Source organism: Durio zibethinus, chromosome 2 (genome assembly GCF_047325235.1).
Source record: "Durio zibethinus cultivar Kanyao isolate XHJ-2024 chromosome 2, ASM4732523v1, whole genome shotgun sequence".
NCBI classification, from domain to species: Eukaryota; Viridiplantae; Streptophyta; class Magnoliopsida; order Malvales; family Malvaceae; genus Durio; species Durio zibethinus.
Genome location: NC_143163.1, coordinates 9209818 through 9229511, shown reverse-complemented (window position 1 = coordinate 9229511; position 19694 = coordinate 9209818). Strand labels below are relative to the sequence as shown.

Sequence of the window (19694 nt, the reverse complement as noted above, 5' to 3'; positions counted from 1 at the left end):
GAAATTGAAAGGGATTTAAACCTTAAGCCTCAACACTGTTGACAATGTGAACTGCTTGGCTAGACCAAAGTTTTGCTTTTATGAAATCCAAATAAGCTTTTACATCCATCGAAGTCTGTATGCACAACAAAGCTGTGGTTTTCCTTGAAAACTTACACCTCTAGGACACATGGCCTTCGTTTGATGGAATGCCCTCTGCATTTTTAAGTTTCCAACAATTCTTTTGTGTTTCGAGGTAGCTAATGCTTAGACGTGGTCCCGCAAGAGCTTCCTCTTTGTGATCATCCGTTGATTGATTCCTAGATGAATGGACCAGCAAAACAGGGTTAACATTGATATATTTGCATAGATAAATAAGTTTTTATGATGTATTGGGCAGAAAAAAAATCAGAGATGATTTTCCATTACACATAACCATATGCAAAAGCCAAGATCCTACACCTCTTTCATTTAGAGTTTACAGATTCTTCAGTCGTCAAATCAGATTCCTTCACCTCAACAGCAGGCATCTATTAATTAAAACATGGAAGGAGTTATTGCATGCAACAAGAATTGACTGTTTACCATAAATAGAAAATGCTTTTCATTGATCTAGATAAATACTCCTTCCTGTTTCTCCCCCCATTTTCTTTTCCTTACCTCAGCATCCTTGGGCTTTGAAGGTGAAGTCTCTTTCTCAAGCAACTTTGACTTCTGAGAAGAAGATATATTGCTGATGTTAACCTTCATTAGATCAGGGGAAACATCACTAGCGAAAATACTCACTTTCAACTTTTCAATTCGTCGAATTGCGTCGATGATAAATTGCTGGTGGAACTCAGCTTCAGGAATTGAGAGGATCTTTGTCAGATCTGGATTGTAAGACCTGTATTTTTATTTTTTAATAGTTGGAAAATCAGAAGAACATATGTTATCAAACTATCCCAAGTTGTCCCAAGCAATAGTCAAAATTACCTGCTACAACTTACCAAAAATTGATGATAATTATGCAGAAAATAAATATTGGAAAATAAAAATAATGACCTCATCTTGTCCTGAGCTTTGTATTTTTGCCGATTGAGTTCACGCAGTTTTCTCTCAAGAGCCTGGAAATCAAAAGAGAGCAAATCCAGAAAGTTATGGGACCTATCATCTTTGGGGAGCAAAGAACAGCAAGTTATTCAGAGTTTGTTTACCTCCAAGCTGAACATCACATTGCGTTAACAGCCGATAAATCATTCATACAATAAAATAAAAAGAATGCTTGTGAGAAAGAAATAAATTAAAATAAAGCAAAAATTCTTTTGCATGTGTGTGTAAGCACGCAAATGTGCATGCTAGGAGAGAGAGAGAAAGAGAGGACATCACACCTTCCTATTTTATCCAGCATTTCTGCTTCATACTTCAAGTGCTTCAGGCTTTGGTACAAGAACTATAAGCACAGGCAATATACAGCAGAATAAGCGGACAAAAAAAATCTCAGAACAAGGGGCAAAGGAAAGAAGACAGACTGATAGACTACCTCTTCATTGTCAACAGGTCTATATACAGAGAACATTTTGAGGACAAACGGGGGTGGAAACACAGACAAGGACAGGTACAAATATATTAGTAAACCCTCAGCTTGGCTATTTGTGAAATATTTTATAAAACAAAAATAGCAAATATGACTAAAACAAACCCTTTGAAATCATCAGGATGGTCAATATAACGAAGAAAGATATCTTCGATTCTGTAAAAGGAATAACAAAAAATTTAGCACAAGATGCATTTATATAAAACTTATAAACACAAGATCAAGGAAAGAAGAACATAAATAACATTATTATCAATCAGATACTATTCATCAACCTTCCCTTGTGAGCATAGTTGGTCAATCGGCCTGTAGGAGAAAACATAAGAAGGCCAACATCTGTGTCACATAACATAGATAATTCAGTGGCCTTCTTGAGAGTGCCTTCCCTGCGTTTTGAATAAGTTATCTGATGAGAGCAAGGATTGTCAATTCTCTTCGTCAGGTGCCTCTTGTGACCCATGATCAATGGAAATTGGATAAGAAAGCAAAGAAGAAAGAAAAATTGTTGTAGGCTACTAAAAGAACTGGAGTTTATAGGATAAGAAGGGAAGAATATGCATTAAATTTTCGGGCCATGCAAGAAGGTAAAATAGTTATGGTAATATGCCAATTGGCAAAAATTCCCTCAATCATAATCACTAAGGGATATTCTTTGGCCCGATTAAGGCTTTCGGAGAAAATTGTAGATATTCTTGAACTTAATTATGAGAAAATAAAATTAATTTCAGTAAACCTATAATTAGAAACTAATTAAAGCAAAAAAAAAATATTGTCATTAGAATGGTTTAAGATTTTGATGGGAGTTGTCCAACAAGAAGGCAGCGAGAGCGTCTTCCAGCCACAACCAACGGATTGACATGCTCCGCATGGCATTTCCGTAATGAAGACCGTACAAATTCTAAAAAAGATTCATTCTTCATGAAGCAAGTACCAGTTAGAAGTCCAAGGGAATCCATCGTCAGTATCAAGAGACTAGAGGCAAGACATAACTTTGTATGTTAATTCATTTCCTCATAGGAACTTAGAGATTTACATACAAGTTATAAAGAAGAGATATCAGATAATGTACAGAGTTTAAGTGAAAGCATTAACATAAGCTAACCCTCCATTTGAGGCAGAATAAATGCATGCAGGAATTGCTAGATGAATTGTGAACTCTATTGTGTTGGTTTCCAATTTTCAACTGGAACTCCTGTGATCATTAGAAGACACGCTTAAGTTTCAAAGGTCCATCATCCTAGAATTTCATTTCACATATTTCATAGAATCAAAATAACCTTCTTCGAATGATTGACTTTTTGTTCAGAGAATCTGGCTAGTAATCCTACAGAATGCATGTAGCTGGACAGTTAAATAGTATTTAATAGTGTGCATAGAATCCAAGTATCAAAGCTCCTAGCTGAGATTAGTTTACTAATTAGAAACTATCTTTTTACTAAATTTTCACAAAGGTATTCTTGATGAAGTTATCTATCATATATGGAAAAAGAAGAGTAGCTCACTTATTAAGGATTTAGATTCAGATTATTTATGTTCCCCTTAATTCTACACCAATCACTCATCAAAGTAAAGAATAGAGCATATCTTAATCACCATATTTCAGAGTTAAAGAAAGGGATTCCATTAGTATGTAATAGTTAGTGCTTCAACCTCCCTAGTGAAAGGAGGAACAAAAGAATTAGAGCAAACCCAGTTTTGAATGACAACAGATAATAGAATACCTGAATCTAATTAACTATCCCATACAACACAATCATCTTTCCTTTTTTTTCATTGAATAAGGCAATTCTTTAACCCCGCCCCACTCCCACCCCAAAGAGATCAATGCACGTATAAATACCATATATCAGAAAAATAAAAGGAAATTGTAGAAGCAAGCAAACAAGAAACAGAAATTGCCATGAAACAGATATAAACACAAAGCAACAAAAAAGAGAAATTTGTTGAATGCACCAAACCACCTACTTCAAACAATTAACCAAACGTTTTACTTATTTTGTGAAAGGAGGAAGTATTAAAGCTCACCAGAGCAATAACCAACGAAAAAGGCAGGTGAGTGGGACCCAAAACTCAAGAAAACTCCAAACAATTCATCGGACAAAACTTTGAAGTTGGATACCCATTTTCGGATTCCCTTGACCTAGCTCACATGTTTCTCCAGCGGCAAACCAATCAATTCCACTTAGCCTATGTTAGGATTGAGGTAAGGAAGGAGAAGGAAAGGAAACAAAAAGAAATTTAAAATCTTTAATGATATAAATAATATATATATTTTTTTTCTTTATTTTTTTCAATTTTTTTATTTTTTAATTATCTTTAATTGAAAAAAATAATATAATATAATATAATATAATATTTTTAAAATATAAAATAATTATTATATTCTTATTAATTTTTTTATATTATAATGTGTACAATTTTAAATTTTAAATTAAATTAAAAATATAAAATTATTATTTATCAATAAATTTATTATCTTTAATTTTTTTTTTTAATATTTCATAAATTTTATAATAACTTTTTTATGAATAAATATAAAATATAAAATATAAAAGTAAATATATAAATGTTATAGTAAAAATAAAAATTATCAAAAATTATAATTTAAAAATTATAAAATAATGAATTTTTATTATTATTTAACAAAATAATAGTAGTTAGAATTTTTTTTATTAATTTTAATTATCTAAAGAATAATTGTTAAATTTTTTATCTTTAATTTTCTCACTTTTGTTTTTTATGATATTTCCCACATTTACTTATTCTTTTATTTATTTTTAAATAAATATATGATTCAAACATATATATTTATATATGTTTATTTTAAAACAAATATATACATATATAAAAAGTGAGATCAATTTAATAATATATACATTTATTATGCTATTCAATGAATAATTCAAATTCAATATTGAAATCCAATAATTGGATAGAATTTTTACATTACAAAAAAAAAGATTATGCTAAAATTCTAACAAATAAAGGAAAATTATATATATATATATAACATTGTTGAAGTATTAAAATTATATATATAGTTGGATGAAAATTTTCACATATACATATATCAATAATTATCCTACAATCTTAAGCTTATAAATGATATGCATTACAATTTTTTTTTTCAATTTGGCATTTTCCTTTCAAAGGTATTGTTTTTATGATTTTATTCTTATAGAAGAATTTTTTTTTTCTTTTTATGCCTATACGAAAACATATTAATCTTTTTAATAAAAAATGTATTTGCTACTATAATAAATACGCTAATTAATGAAACAGCTAGTAAATTACTTTTTATTTTTGGGTAAAAAATAACCAACTTTTTATTATGCTAGGTTTTTTTAGACTCATGCTCTACACAGTTAATTTCATAATTATGTAATATTAAAATTTATAAAATTTTGATAATTATATGATTTTATATTGTATCATCAATATCATATTTATTTATTTTTTTTAATATTGTACTTAAATTTTAAATATAAACATGAAAATCTCAACAGTAAAGATCGATTAAATTGCTCCCTTTGCCATAACAATTTGAATATAGATGTTGTCTTTCACTTTTTTAGTTATTTGATGACAAAAAAATATTTTTGTATTACATATTTATTCTATTTAACTTTTTTTTTTATAAACGATGTGTTTTATTTTTCTAAAGAGATGAGAATATTTTGTTACTATTACAAAAATTACAAATTATATATTGACAAATACAAACACAAAATTAAGTGTAAAAATGTTAGTGAAAATTTTATGTGCTCACACATTATACTATTAATCTGAGTAATAAGATACATTATAAATTCTTACAATTTATAATTACATTAAAATTTATATTTTTTAAAAGGCTTACTTTTGAGGAATTGAATCCAAGAAAATTCATCTAGCCAATTATATTGCATTTGACTACATTATAAAAATATTGTTAAGACTAAAAGTCTTTAACATTGGTTTGTATTAGTTATATTTAAGTAGTTTTTTTTTTTTATTAAGATTTAATCTAAATCTTATTTGTAAAACTTTTAATTAGATTACGTCTTATATATAAAAATAAAAGTACACAGACATAAATAGAATAAGAAATTCTTAAATTTTAATATAATTGCATCTTAAAATTTATTCAAAAGAAAAATTCACTGCCTCTTACATAAAAAATATTTTTGCAAATCATATTAATGAATTTACAATTCTAATACTAAGAAAGACATGTTACTAAATAATTAGTTATAAAACTTAGATAAAATATTTTTATTTCTAATTAGAAAAGTATGAGACTCAACTTTATCAAATCTATTAAAAAGTTTTAAAGTGAAAAAATAAATAGTACAAAGAGCATTCATCATTATTTGTAAATAAAATATTCAAATAAAATTATTTAATTTGATTACCCAATTAAAAAAAATAAATGTAAAACAAAATAATTCTGCCTATAATTTTATAAATTATTGGATGATAAAATTAAAATGTATAAAAGTTTTAATCATTAAAAATTTGTTTCCACAGATTAAAACTTCTTTAATATTTTAGCTATGGATAAAAAAATCAAATGAACTTACTCCATAGAATAAATTTTTTAAAATTATAAGAGACTAACAAATTACTTATATTTTTGAAAATAATACCTTTTAAATTAATGAATTTGTCAATAATCATGTTTGTTAATAATCATAAAATTAATTATAATATATAATAAATTTTAATAATTACTTGTGATAATTAGTTTTTTGGGCTTTCTTGATATTTTAGTTTTCTTCAATTGAAAAATAAGATTTATCAATTAATTGTGTCTTTTTAGTTTTCTTTACCTTTTCATTTTCTTTGATTTTAAAAATAATATTTATTAATTAATTGTGTTTTTTTGTGCTTTCCTTATTTTTTCGATTTCTTCAATTTTATAAATAATATTTATCTATTAATTGTAATCATTGGTTGTGACTTTTTTGTTTTATTGTCTTTTGATTTTTTAAGATATTAAAGATAGCATTCACTTAATAGTGTTTTTTGAACTTTATTTGTCTTTTATTTTTTATTTTTATAAATATAATGTATATTTATTAATTGTGATAATTGATTGTGTTTTTTTTTTTTTTATCTTTTCATTTTCACAATTTTAAAAAGATATATATTAAATTAATTGTGTATTGCTTTATTTACCTTTTGGCTTTACCTTTTTGTTTTTTTAAATAATATTTATCCATTAACTGTGATAGTTTATTTTTCATTTTTTGTTTTTTATCTTTTCATTTTTTTCAACTTTAAAAATAATATTTATCTATTAATTGTGATAATTGATTGTGTCTTTTGGGCTTTTTTGTCTTTTAGTTTTTTAAAATTTTAAATATAGTATTCACTTATTTAAAATTGGATTAATTGTGATCCTTGAATGTGTTTGTTAAGCTTTATTTGCCTTTTTATTTTTTTTATTTTAATAAAAATAATATTTGTTTATTAAATGTAATAATTAATTTTATTTTTTTTTATTTTCCTTACCTTTTGATTTTTCACAATTTTAAAGAGATACATATTACATTAATTGTATATTACCTTTTTTGCCTTTTGGCTTTCAATAGGCTTAAAAATATAAATGCATGTATGTATATATATACATATATATATATATATATGTGTGTTTTTAAACTCTTTTATTTATTTGATGAGATTTTCAAATAGTTTACATTAATATATTTTTAACAAATTGCATAAACAGAAATAAAAAGATGCATAAACTTGCTAATAGGTTGAGAGATATATTTACAATAGTAGTCCTACACATATAAATTACATTATAATAATTTATTTAATATAGACTATTTAAAATTTTGTAGAGATATATTTAATTTTAAATTTTAAATAATATATTAAAAATAATCTTGTAACACATAGGTTAAAATAACCTACTTGAGTAATGAAAAATGTTTAAAACTTTAGAATATCAATAAAAGTATTATTTTAGATTGTATATATTTTTATTTGCTATAAACTATGTTTTTTAAGAAATTCTAGTGAATGTTGAAAATTACCAATATTGCAATTTAACCCAAAGATTGATCAATTTCTAAAAGAATGAGGTACAAACAAATTTTAAAAGAAAAATAGAATGGATTTTAATAAATTACCTATATTTAAATAATGTAAAAATGTAAGAAATTCATTATTCAATTTTGATTATTAAATTCATTTATGTTTTAAAATAAGAAACAATATCTTTAATGAAGTTATCAATCTCATGAGAAAGAAAAGGTGAGAAAGAAAAAGTCAGGCAAAAAGGTTACTTAGAGTATAATGTTTTATTTCATTCTAAATAAAACTATCAATTTGTGATGAAATTTAAATGATGAAATTTGTAAATTTGGTATTAATCTCTAGTGTTCATTTTACCTTAAATTTATTTAATAAGAAAATTTTTAACTTTTTTTAGTTATACTGGTGCTTTTTATAAATAGAAATTTGTATGAAAATTTATAATTCAAACCTGAGTTTGAAGTCATGGACATGGAGGAAAAAATGTAAAAAATAATTATCTTTTTATTAATTAATAAAAGCGTAAATAGCTTAGGAATGTAAGACCTTAAACTTGATATTAAAGCCACTAATCAATATTGTTGTTAAAAAGAATTATTCTCTTTGACAAATTGAAGACATTCTTTTGATAAAAATTAAATTGAAACAAAATATAAAAAAACAAGTTAATAAATTAGTCCTGATTTCAATTGTGGGTTTTATGAATTATTATCAAACCTAAAAAATTTATCCAAATTCACATATATTTATAATATTAATATTAAATGCAAGTTCTATTATTATTTGTTATCACTCTAGTTCATGTTGTCAACTATGACTGCAAATGAAAAAAAATTTAAAAAAAAAAGAGCTATTTAAGGCATCGAAATGGGTTTTCTGAAATAGGTTGTCGAAATGCGTTTCACCCCACAGTTTTGTGAAATGGGTTATTCGATTGAAGGACAATCGAAGGAAAAGAATGGGAAAGAAAAATGAAAAAAAATTTGTTGATTGAAAATGAAACATCGAAAGGAAAGAAAGGGAAATCATCGCAATAGAAAATGGCAGAAATGAAGGGGGCTAGGTTTATTTTTGAAATTTGGGGAGAAATTAGCGATGTTTGTGTTTACTAGAGTTTGTTTAAAATTTAATTTGTTTGTAATTTTATTTGTATTTACAAACACCACTAAATTCTGTAAATTGAATGCTTTTTTATATAAAAATACCGCTAAACAACATAAAACGGTGAGTATAATAGAAACTAAAGAGGGTTAGATTAATCAAGTAGTGGCATTTATAGTTACATACACCACTAAATTTTGAAAAATGGAGGCTTTTTTTAAACAAACGCCAATAAACAACATTAAATGGTGCATATAGTAGAGTATGGCATGAACAAAATGGGGGCTCTATTGATCAATTAACAATATTTTTAATTACGATTGCCATTAAATTTTGCTAATTGGTGGTTTTTTTTAAGCCTCTAAACAACAAAAAATGATGTGTTTTGATTTTGAAATAAATTTTACAAAATTATATTTCCAAACTAATAAATTTTGATGATCAATAAGACAACATTAATTTTACATTTTAGTAGCATTTATAACTCAAAATGTGCTAAAATTTTCCACTTTGTGGCATTTACAACTCCAAACACTAATGTATGTTTATTTTGCGACGTTTGGACAAGAAACGCCACTAAGGCTAGTAGCTAGCAGTATTTATTAGCGAAACAACGCTAAATAAGTGTCACCAAATTCTCATTCTCCTGTAGTATTTGAGAATTTTTTATTTATAAATAAAATATAAAAATAGATAAATAAATTTAATTAATCATGAGATTTCTGAAATTGAAGTTAAATACTTAGAATCCAATTGAGTATATATATATAATATATAAATACTATTCACTTATGTTTTGCTGTAAAAGTTTTTATTATATAAGTCATCACTCTAACATGTATTTTAATTAAACAATAGGTGCTTAAGAAGAGAAATAAAAATATTTATTAACCAAATTAAAGTGTTATTTTATGAATAGTAAATTGCAAAGAATATGTAAAACATAAATAAAATTTATTAGAGTTTTAATAGTATTTATCAATGTTATATTAAACTCCTTGTTTCCATTCAAATTCATACAACATTTTTCAAAATAATTTTTATGTGTATTTGATCTTTTTAGAAGAAAGAAACTATACAAAAACTCTATTATTAAATCTTTCATTGAAGCCCACATTTTAAGCAATTATTGTGCAAGAAAATAAATATATCCATTTTTATTAATCAAGTTAAGTTATATTTTAAGAAAAATATTAAATTTAAAAATAGAAAAATAAATAAATTCAATCATAAGATCTATAAACCTTATATTTATTTAATATTAACATTTTCACTTTCCTTTTGTATATGTTTGTGCCTTTTAGAAGAAAAAATCTATAAATTTTTTTTATTATTATAAGTACATCATTACACTCAATGCCCGTGTTTAACAAAAAAGTATAGTGAAATGAAGTAAAAAAATAATCATAAATATTTTAACTAATTATTTTAGTATAATTTTGTTCTATCCGTCAAAGTTTATCTCTTTGATTCCATTCAATTCAAGACCTACAAAATAAAAATATTACGATCTAATTGTTAATTAGCCAAAAAGATAAAAGTTTTAAGTTTTAGACTATTCTTGAAGATTTCAGTTAAGTATTTTATTTTACTTGAAAATTGTTGATTTTGTTATTATTATTATTATTATTATTATTATTATTATTATTAAATCATCAAGTCATGTTGATGTCAAAAAAACATTTAACTTTTTTATCAGTAATAATCTAAGGTAAAAAAATTCTCAAGAAATAGATAAAAAATTTGAAAGTAACATAGGATTTTAAATATTCATAATCTCATATTACAAATAAGGTTGATTTGTTATATCTCTTGAAATTATAACACGATAAATAATCAAATAAGTACAAAAAGATTTTATTTACTCACCACAAATAAAATAAATAAAATCTTTTTAACCTTTATCACCATTTCATTCATAAAAATGATTTGATTATTGATAGGGTTTTTAGGAAAACAGAAAAGGATCAATAAAATAGAATTATAACTTTAAATTTAAGATTAAAGACTTAAAAGGTTTAAATGTATTAAAAATAATTATCTATAAACTACATAAATTTATATCATGAATGTAATTGCAAGTGTAACATTTCATTTTTTAAATACTAAAAATTTAAAGAAAAATGTCTTTTATTTTGAAATGCATTTATTTTACAAAAATGATCAATTTTATAAGTATATTGTACATGATATATTATAAAATTATAAGGATTATATGATTATTTTAGTCATATTATAATTAGTTTAGTTAGTTTTATCTTTGTAAACTTTTATATCTATCATTTTAATTAATTTAAGAAGTTCAAAAATAAAGGAGAAAATAACTTACCCAAAAGATGAATAGTGCTTTTTTATTGAGAAAAAAATTATTTTAATATCGAGTTTTTGAAAAATCTTATATGCTACCTTAACAAAAAAATATCAAACTATAATCACATAAAGAAACCAGCAAAAGTTAAAAGAAATCTTCTAAAGAAAAAAATAAATTTGTTAACAATATAAATGAATATAATAACATAAAATATATTCTATAATTTAATTATCACATGAAAATTATGAAAGAAAGAAATGAAGAAAAAAGCGATAAGTAGATTAATATAAAAAAAAAAAAAGAAAAACAAGGGATAACAAAAGGAATCAAAATTTTATCGAAGCATTGAAATTTAAATATCACTTTCCATTGTTAATGAGTTTATACATTATCAAAAATTTAAAATTCCTATAAAAAAATCAAGCACAATGAAAAGAATGAAAAAAGAAACAAATTTAACATTAACTTGTTTTTTAAAAAATAAGATGCAAATAAAATATTAATTCATACTTTCAAAATAAAATGAAAAGTATAATACAGTTAATAAATCAAACCTTTCAACCCTTATTGTAATAATTAATTTATTGCTTAAAAGAAGAAATTCAAAAGCCATAAGCAAAAATGGATTCTAAATGTGTCTCAAATGCCAAATAGATATATTTGAACAACAAAAACATCAATCATGGATCATATAAAAATAAAATAATTATAAAGATGCAAACATCAAGAGAATACTAATATATCTCATAATTAGTAACATGCTACAAATAAAAAATATAAGAAATAATATATATAAGAGATTGAAAGCATTTATATAATCTAAAAAGGAAAATCAAAAGTCATAAATAAAAAATATAAAAAACAATATTCATGCTTATGATTTAACCAAAAAATAACAAAATAAATTAAAGATAAGAAAATAACATAACAAAAATAGAAAAAAAAACATATATACCTTTTTATCAATTAACATCATTTTTGTACTAACATGTTGTTTAGTAAAATTATAAACATCTCACAATCGATAAACACAAATTTTGATCATTCAATCCTCCTTTTAGGAAATAATAATCAATTGTAGTATATTCTAATTTGTTAAAAATCAAGTTTAAACTACAAAAAAAAAAAAAAAGAAAAGAATCACAGCAAAAAAAGAAAATTATAAAAGTGCAAACAATGATAAATATACACCAATTGGTTAATAAACAGACTTGAAATGTCAAAAAAAATCTTAAATCATGATAAAAAAAATTAACAAAATTATAAAAATGAAAAGATATAATAAACAAACCTCTTGATTAGTAATGGTTAATAGTCAAGTTTAAATTGCAAAAATATATATATATATATTGTAAACAAGTATAAAATTATAAGAAAAATAGAAGCACTAAAAAAATATATCAATTGACTAACAAACAAACTTGAAATACAAAACAAAAAAATCATAGATTATGATTACAAAATTACAAAATTATCAAATTATCAAATCAAATCACAATAATAAAAAAAAAAAGCAAAACTTTATGATTAGTACTATGATAAATATGAATTGAGAAAAGAAAATGTAATAGAGGCATGAAAGACCATTACATAACCTTTCACCCTTAAAAGAGATGGAAAACCATAAGTTATAAGAAAATCAAAAGTTAAAAATATAAATGTTACAAAACCAAATATTTGATCAATAAATTTTAACAGATAATGATTTTGAAGAAAATGAATATGTGAAAATCAAAAGTCAATAATCCAAGTAATATTATAAACAAGAATTGGGAGAAAAAGTGTAATAGATATATGAAAGAAACTTATATAACTCTCATTTTTAAAAGAGATAGAAAACCATAAGTCACAATAAAATTAAAATTCAAAAGTATAAATGTTATAAAATCAAAGGTTAGATCAATAAATTTTAATAAATAATTATTTTAAAGAAATTGAATACAAGAAATCAAAAGACAATAATCCAAGAAAGGGAGAAAAAAATGTAATGAAGACATGAAAGACATTCATATAACTCTCATGTTTAAAAGAGATAGAAAACTATAAGTTACAAGAAAATCAAAAGTTAAAAAATAAATATTACAAAACTAAAGGGTTGATCAATAAATTTTAAAAAATAATGGTTTTAGAGAAAATAAATATAAAAAAATCAAAGTCAATAACACAAATAAATGTTAGACAATCAAAATTTTATTGTGTTTTATATAATAAAATTAAGATATATAAATTTATAATTTATATAAAAAAGACTTGGCATTTATTACAATATATTTGAATTTTATACATATATGATGATTTAGACATTTGAACAGATGTTCATTATTAATCAAATTAAAATTTTGTGTAGTACATTTTTTAAAATAGTTACTAAAGTCTGTTGGATAATTTACAAATAAAAACCTAGGAATGAAATTTAAAATAATAAAAAAATTGTTACTATACAATATAAATATATATTACACTTACTACACATAAAATAGTTTTTTATTAAGTAATTTATAAATTATATTAAGAACTATAAAATTTTTGGGAACATATCACCTACCATTCTTTTTACTATAATATTATAATTATCCAATCATAATAAAAAATTATATAGAAGTCTTCCACTTATAAATGTGGATTTTATAAAGAATTTTGATGGATCCCATATAATTATGAATTGTGATTGATTAATTGTATTACAATATTAATTATAAATGAAATGCTCCCAAAATTTTTAAGATTAAATGTTATTTTTTAAAAAATTTATATATCTTCTTAAACTTTTCTAAATATTTATAAATAAATTGATAATATAAAAATATAATTGTCACTTATGCATCATACAGAATTTAAACTAATTTTTAGTTATGACCCAATGATGGCTTCATTAGTTGCCATTTGACATCCAATTAAGCACTCTTTGGGTTTATTTTTTCAAAAAAAAAAAAAAAAAGAGAATAAAACATAAATACCTAATAATCACAAAAAAATTATAAATTATTATCAAAATCTCAATTAAAAAAAACTAAAAATTCATTTTTATGGGTATAAACGAACCAAGTGTTTGATAAACAATTCGTAAATATGTCAATTTTTATTTGTTTATTAAGTTTAACAAATGATTACGAGTAACATTTTAAAATTCATTAATTAAACGAATAAATCACGAACATAGCAAAATTCGTACATGTGTAATTCATTTGTAAAAACTAATAGAGCGCTCAATAAATAGTTCATAAATATGCTTGGTTTTTATTCGTTTATATTTATTTAATAAATTTACTAAACAATCACAATCAAACATTCGTGATTCGTTAATTAAATAAATAAATTATAAACATATTAAAGTTTATACATATTCGGTTCATTTACACTCTTATTCACACAAACAAAAATTAGATAAAAATATTCTTGTTTAATGAAAATTGAAATAAAAACGTTGCATATAAATATAAATTTAACCAAAAACAATAAATATCAACCATCTATTAAATTTGCTATAATAAAGAATAAAATATATAACTATATTAATTATAATATAAATTTTAAAAATGATTTTTATTTTTATGCTTATATATTATTTCAATAAATTATATAGTTTATTAAAATATATTATTTCATAATATTATTTTATAACTTCAAAAGAGAAACCAATAAAAGTATAAAACAATATAATTAATTAAATTTAAGTAAAATAATTTCATAAACAAATTGTACAATGCATTTAAAATATATACTTATCTTATACATAATGATATAATGTACGAAATTATATTCATACTTAATTTTATTTTTTAAAATGTATATTTTTTATATTTATAATTGTCCAAATTTAAATCTTGATTTGATGGATGGAGATTCCAAACCAACTCTTTGATAAATATATATACTTATCATTAAATAAAATATTTAAATCTTTACAAAGAAGCTGCAATTGATATCTTGTCCTAGGAAAAGGTTTAAACTGAAATTATTTATTAACTAAAATAATATGATTTGCCTAGAAAAGCATAAACAATTCAAAATCTATGCTACAGATACAGAGAGCCGTTTATGATCAAAATTGGCTAAATACTCAATTTAAACTTAAATTTTTGAATGATTTTTAATTAAAAGATCGAGCGTTTTATGTCATTCAAATCAAGATATAACATTTTTGGGATCTAACAAATTAGGATATTTTCTAATGAAATTGAGAATATATACTAAATGCGCCATTAACTAATGCAAGAGTTAGAATTTTATTTTTCTTATATATCATTTTTGTTGGTACGGCGAGTCAATTATTTTTTTCTGACGTGGCAATACTATTGTCCACATGTCCAAAATGATTTAAAAAAAGTTAATTTAAAAAGTAATTTTAAAAAATTACAATTGAATTAATCTTGCAAAAATTTCTCTCCCCTTCTTTTCCTCTATCTACTCCACACTCTTCTAATTTTCAGAAAATTTCCTTCCATCACCTTACTTGTTTTTCCTTAAAAAATGAAAAATAAAAAATAAAAAGAAAAGATAAACGGGAAAAAGGAAGAGAAAATGGAAATTCCAGTCTAGTTGTTCAATTTGACCAGAACTAGGTTAAGGCTACAAAAAAAGAGATTGTAAGCTAGAGCATATGAGTTCCCAAGACCAGAAGCAACAAAAAATTTCGAATGGGAATAACCTTTGTAAGAGTTCTTACTATCCTAGAAAGAGCATACTCGACCTGGCATTGGATTTTCAGATCAGGAAGCTAATACTCTATCAATGAAGCCGATAGACGAGGGATTTTCTAACTGGACAGTCTTCCTACTGATATGGGGTACAATTTTCCTTTGCTTTACTTGTTTCTTTGTTAAAAAACAAAAACAAAATACACTTATTTTCATGGCTAAAATATTTTTGGAGTTTTTTCATTGAATGTTTACAAATGCATGTTGAGTTAAAGATGAAAATTTTGTTGTTCTTCCTATCAAAGAGAAAAAAAGAAAGTGACAGATGGTGTTCAGAATAAGAATGAAATATTTCAATGAGATCTAAGAGAAAAAGAAAGATCTTCTCTTCTAAAATTGTTTGAATTATTTTTAAAAATTTTATGATTAAGAAAACCTAGAAGAATAATTCAAGAAAAAAAAACCTAAAAAAGGGAAGAAGGAGACGCTGATGAAGGGATAGAATATGGGCTCAAAAGTTTGAAAAGAAGCAAAATATTTTTTTTAAATTGAAAATTGACACATTATTGCCATCTGTTATATTTTTCAAAATTAACAGTGCTGTGTCTTCTAAAGTCACATTTTCATTTAAAACTATTTTTTCTTTTGAAATAAACGGAACTTCATTTGAAGGTGTTGCATTGTCTTGCTGGAGTATTACATTTCACTTAGGGTTAGCAATCCAACCCATCACCATCGATTCGATCCGATCTTATGAGATCGATATTTTTTTTTTAAATTTAAATTTCGAGTCGGATCGAATAAGGTTAGGAAACAATCGAGATTGGATCGAATTCAGATTTTAGGCAAACTTGATCCGACTCGATATTATATAAAAAATTATTTTTTCATTAATTATTTAATTTACATATATTTATATAATGATATTTTTAAATATTTATATTTAAAAAATAATATTTTATATTTAAAAAATAATATTGGATCGAGTACGGTTTATATAGTATAAGGTCGGGATAAGATTCGGGTATGAAAAAATAAAAAAAATTTCGAGCAAAGTCGAATTCGGATTTAATAACACATAAAGTCGAATTAGATTCGAAGCGAACAAAAACCGTCCCAAACTCGACTCGATGCCAACCCTACATTTCACATATTTGACAATTTCTCTTCCCATACTCTCTCACCTCTAGTCTCTTAAGTTGACGTTGCTAGATAGTGGGCCAATCTATTCCCTTCCCTCTTAACATGTATGCTCGTTCAGTTTCGGAAACTATACAAAAGCTTCTTTACGTCCTCAATCAGATTTCCTATAGGGGACATATTAAGAGCTTTCTTTTCTATCTGATTGATAATTCCCATTGAGTCCCCTTCTAAGATTATATTTGGAAAACCCCTACCAGCTGTAAATCCTACCGCCTCGAGCACAGCTAGTGTTTCTACTGTTTTGGAACCGTTTACGTGCGACTCTGTTGTACTCATTGCTGCAAGAACTTGACACCGAGAATCTCTGATTGCTAACGCCAGGCCTCCTATCTGATTTCTTATATCAAGGGCTCCGTCGAAGTTGAGTTTTACTACCCTTTCTGGAGGTGCTTTCCACTTGTCAGGATCTGGGTGATTTTACTTTCATTTCTCATCTGTGCTAATTGATATGCTTCCCTGTACTGGAGTGCGAACCTCACTGTTTGTGGAGGACGACGTTGGACCTAGTTCATTACCAATTCATTCCTGTTTTTCCAAATGGCCCAGTCTAGCTTTATCACCATCTTCAATATCTCCTTATAGAAACCCTTTGCGAGGAGTTTTGGCCTATCTCGCACTTTTGTTCCCTGCTAACCTAAACTGTTTTCATCATAACCCGCTGCTCTCTATACCTCCTTTGCCCTGGGACACTCCATTATTGCGTGCTCTACGGTCTCCCCAGCTCCTTCGCAGCCTGTACAAAGACAGTGTAGTGCAATCTTCGTCATATATAGATTTTTGGGCGTGGGCCGTATGTCATGACACATTCTCCAACGAAAATTTTTACTTTGCTAGGAAGCGAGGTCCTCCATATCTTACCCCAGTCTTCAAATTTAGGTGATTGCCCTTCTCCCTCGCTATTGGCCTCCATTCTTTCATTGTCGTACCGCATCTCCGGCTGTATTATGTGATAATCGCTACGTACACTATAGATACCATCATTCCCAAAGTGCCAGACAATCACATCTTGTGTCTCCCCATTGCAACATGTTATTGCCATAATCTTCTCAGAATAGTTCCTCCAGCTTACTCTTATCCCACCCCGGCATGTGTTAGGAAAGTGGGTCCAGCCCCATGAATTTTTGACTATTTAAAGATCATAGGCTTTGTGTTTTTAGATTTTCCTAAGAGAGTCTTAGCTACTTAATAAAATTACGTGGGATTATTTTAAGATGAAAAAAGAAGGTAGCGTCGCAAATTAGGAAAAGAAGAAAAGCTAGAAAAATAAAAAGAAAAAAGAAAAGGAAAAATTGGTTGAGCGAAGTTGATTCGTTGTCCGATTGAACTAAAATTTTATTAGTAGATTTATGATTTAGAGTTTTATATTCTGAACAGTGAAGATTGAGTTTCAAACCCTTTAGAAACAAAATTTGGGTGTATTTATTAAGTCACCTATTTAGAGAGATTTCTCCAATTGTCTCTCTCTAGTTATTGATTAGCTCTAGTTTAACTAGAGAAGAATTTTGTATATCTATTATTTGATAGTGGAGATTTTTCTGGTGATTTGTACTTTTTTTTCTCTACATTGGAAGGTTTTTCATGTAAATCTTGGTATGCTTTATTTTTTTTACGTTGTTGATTGTTGATTATTACTGTAGATTTATTACGATATATTGCTTCTGCGTTATTGTGTTTATTACTTCAAGCTCAACAAGTGGTATCAGAGCGAGGGTTATTTTGAGATATCGATACAAAAATAACCCAAGACAAAAGCAAATTCTATTTGAGATCATGGAGGGTGATACAAGTTCCATGATAAAATTAATATCATCAAATTATTCAATTTGGAAGCCTATGATGAAATATTATTTTTACTGTAAAGATTTGTGCGAGCCAGTATTGGGTGATTCGACTAAACCAGCAGATATGAAAGATAAAAGTTGAAAAAAATTAGGCAAAAAGATGCTTGCTACAATAAAAAAATGAGTTGATATCAGTGTATTCTATCATATAACGTAGAAAACAGATACCCACACTATTTGAAAAAAATTGACAGCATTGTATGAAAGAAAATAGGTATCAATAAAGCTATGCTTGTTAAAAAACTTGTAACTTTACAATACAGAGATGGACAATCGATTACAAATCACTTAAGTGATTTTTAAAATATATTTAATCGGTTGACTACTATAGAGCTTAAGATAGATAATGAAATAAAAGCGTTGTTTCTTTTAGGTTCATTGCTAGACAACTAGAATACTTTAGTTGTGGTTGTTCTTAATTCAGCTCCTGATTACAAAATGACATTAAAGATGATAAATGAAAGTATGCTTAATAAAGAAGTAAGACGAAAAGATTCAGACCCTGGGATCAAGCTCTGATAATAGAAAATAAGGCTAAAAATATCGACAGAGGTTAGAACTCAAAAGGTCATAGTAAGTCTAAACATAGATCTAAGTCCAAAGATAAAGTAAAGTGTTTATATTATGGTAAAGTAGGTCATATAAAACGATACTACAAAATCTTGAAGCAAGAGCGAAAATATGAGAATGGCAAAATTTTGGATAATAGTAATGTTGCAGCAGTGAATTTAGAAAGTGATTCAGTTACTTTGATTTGTACACATGGTGATTGTAATCATGTTGGTGATCTTGACATTGAGTAGATAATTGACATAAAAGTGATATATCATTGTGTTCTTAAGAGAGAGTTGTTTACAACTTATAAAGCAAGATACTTTGGTTACACCAAGATAAAAAATAAGAATGTGTCGTAGATTGTTAGAATTGGTGATATTATTATACAAACTAGTATAGGTTACATGTTGACTTTGAGGGATGTTAGACACATTTCAAATATGAGAATGAACTTGTTTTCTATT

General features: G+C 25.3%; 1 protein-coding gene across 1 annotated transcript; it reads right to left on the bottom strand.

Annotated features, from left to right (window-relative positions):
• Positions 1-3788, bottom strand: LOC111309245 (agamous-like MADS-box protein AGL66). The gene is made up of 10 exons (XM_089749682.1): positions 3581-3788; positions 1831-2879; positions 1661-1711; positions 1502-1520; positions 1343-1411; positions 1024-1085; positions 766-865; positions 640-693; positions 442-509; positions 1-299 (listed from the first exon to the last, which is right to left on the bottom strand). Exons 2-9 carry the CDS (start codon positions 2013-2015, stop codon positions 447-449), a joined length of 603 nt encoding a protein of 200 aa, XP_089605808.1. The 5' UTR covers positions 2016-2879; positions 3581-3788; the 3' UTR covers positions 1-299; positions 442-446.
• Positions 3789-19694: the final 15906 nt, after the last annotated feature.

Excerpts from the sequence above, each read along its gene's own strand:
- LOC111309245 (XM_089749682.1), bottom strand. The coding sequence starts at position 2,015 with ATGGGTCACAAGAGGCACCTGACGAAGAGAATTGACAATCCTTGCTCT. Across the intron at positions 1,086-1,342 it reads ATAAAATAGGAAGGTGTGAT|GCTCTTGAGAGAAAACTGCG; the intron begins GTCCTCTCTTTC and ends TTTGATTTCCAG. Across the intron at positions 510-639 it reads CAAAGCCCAAGGATGCTGAG|ATGCCTGCTGTTGAGGTGAA; the intron begins GTAAGGAAAAGA and ends TTTAATTAATAG.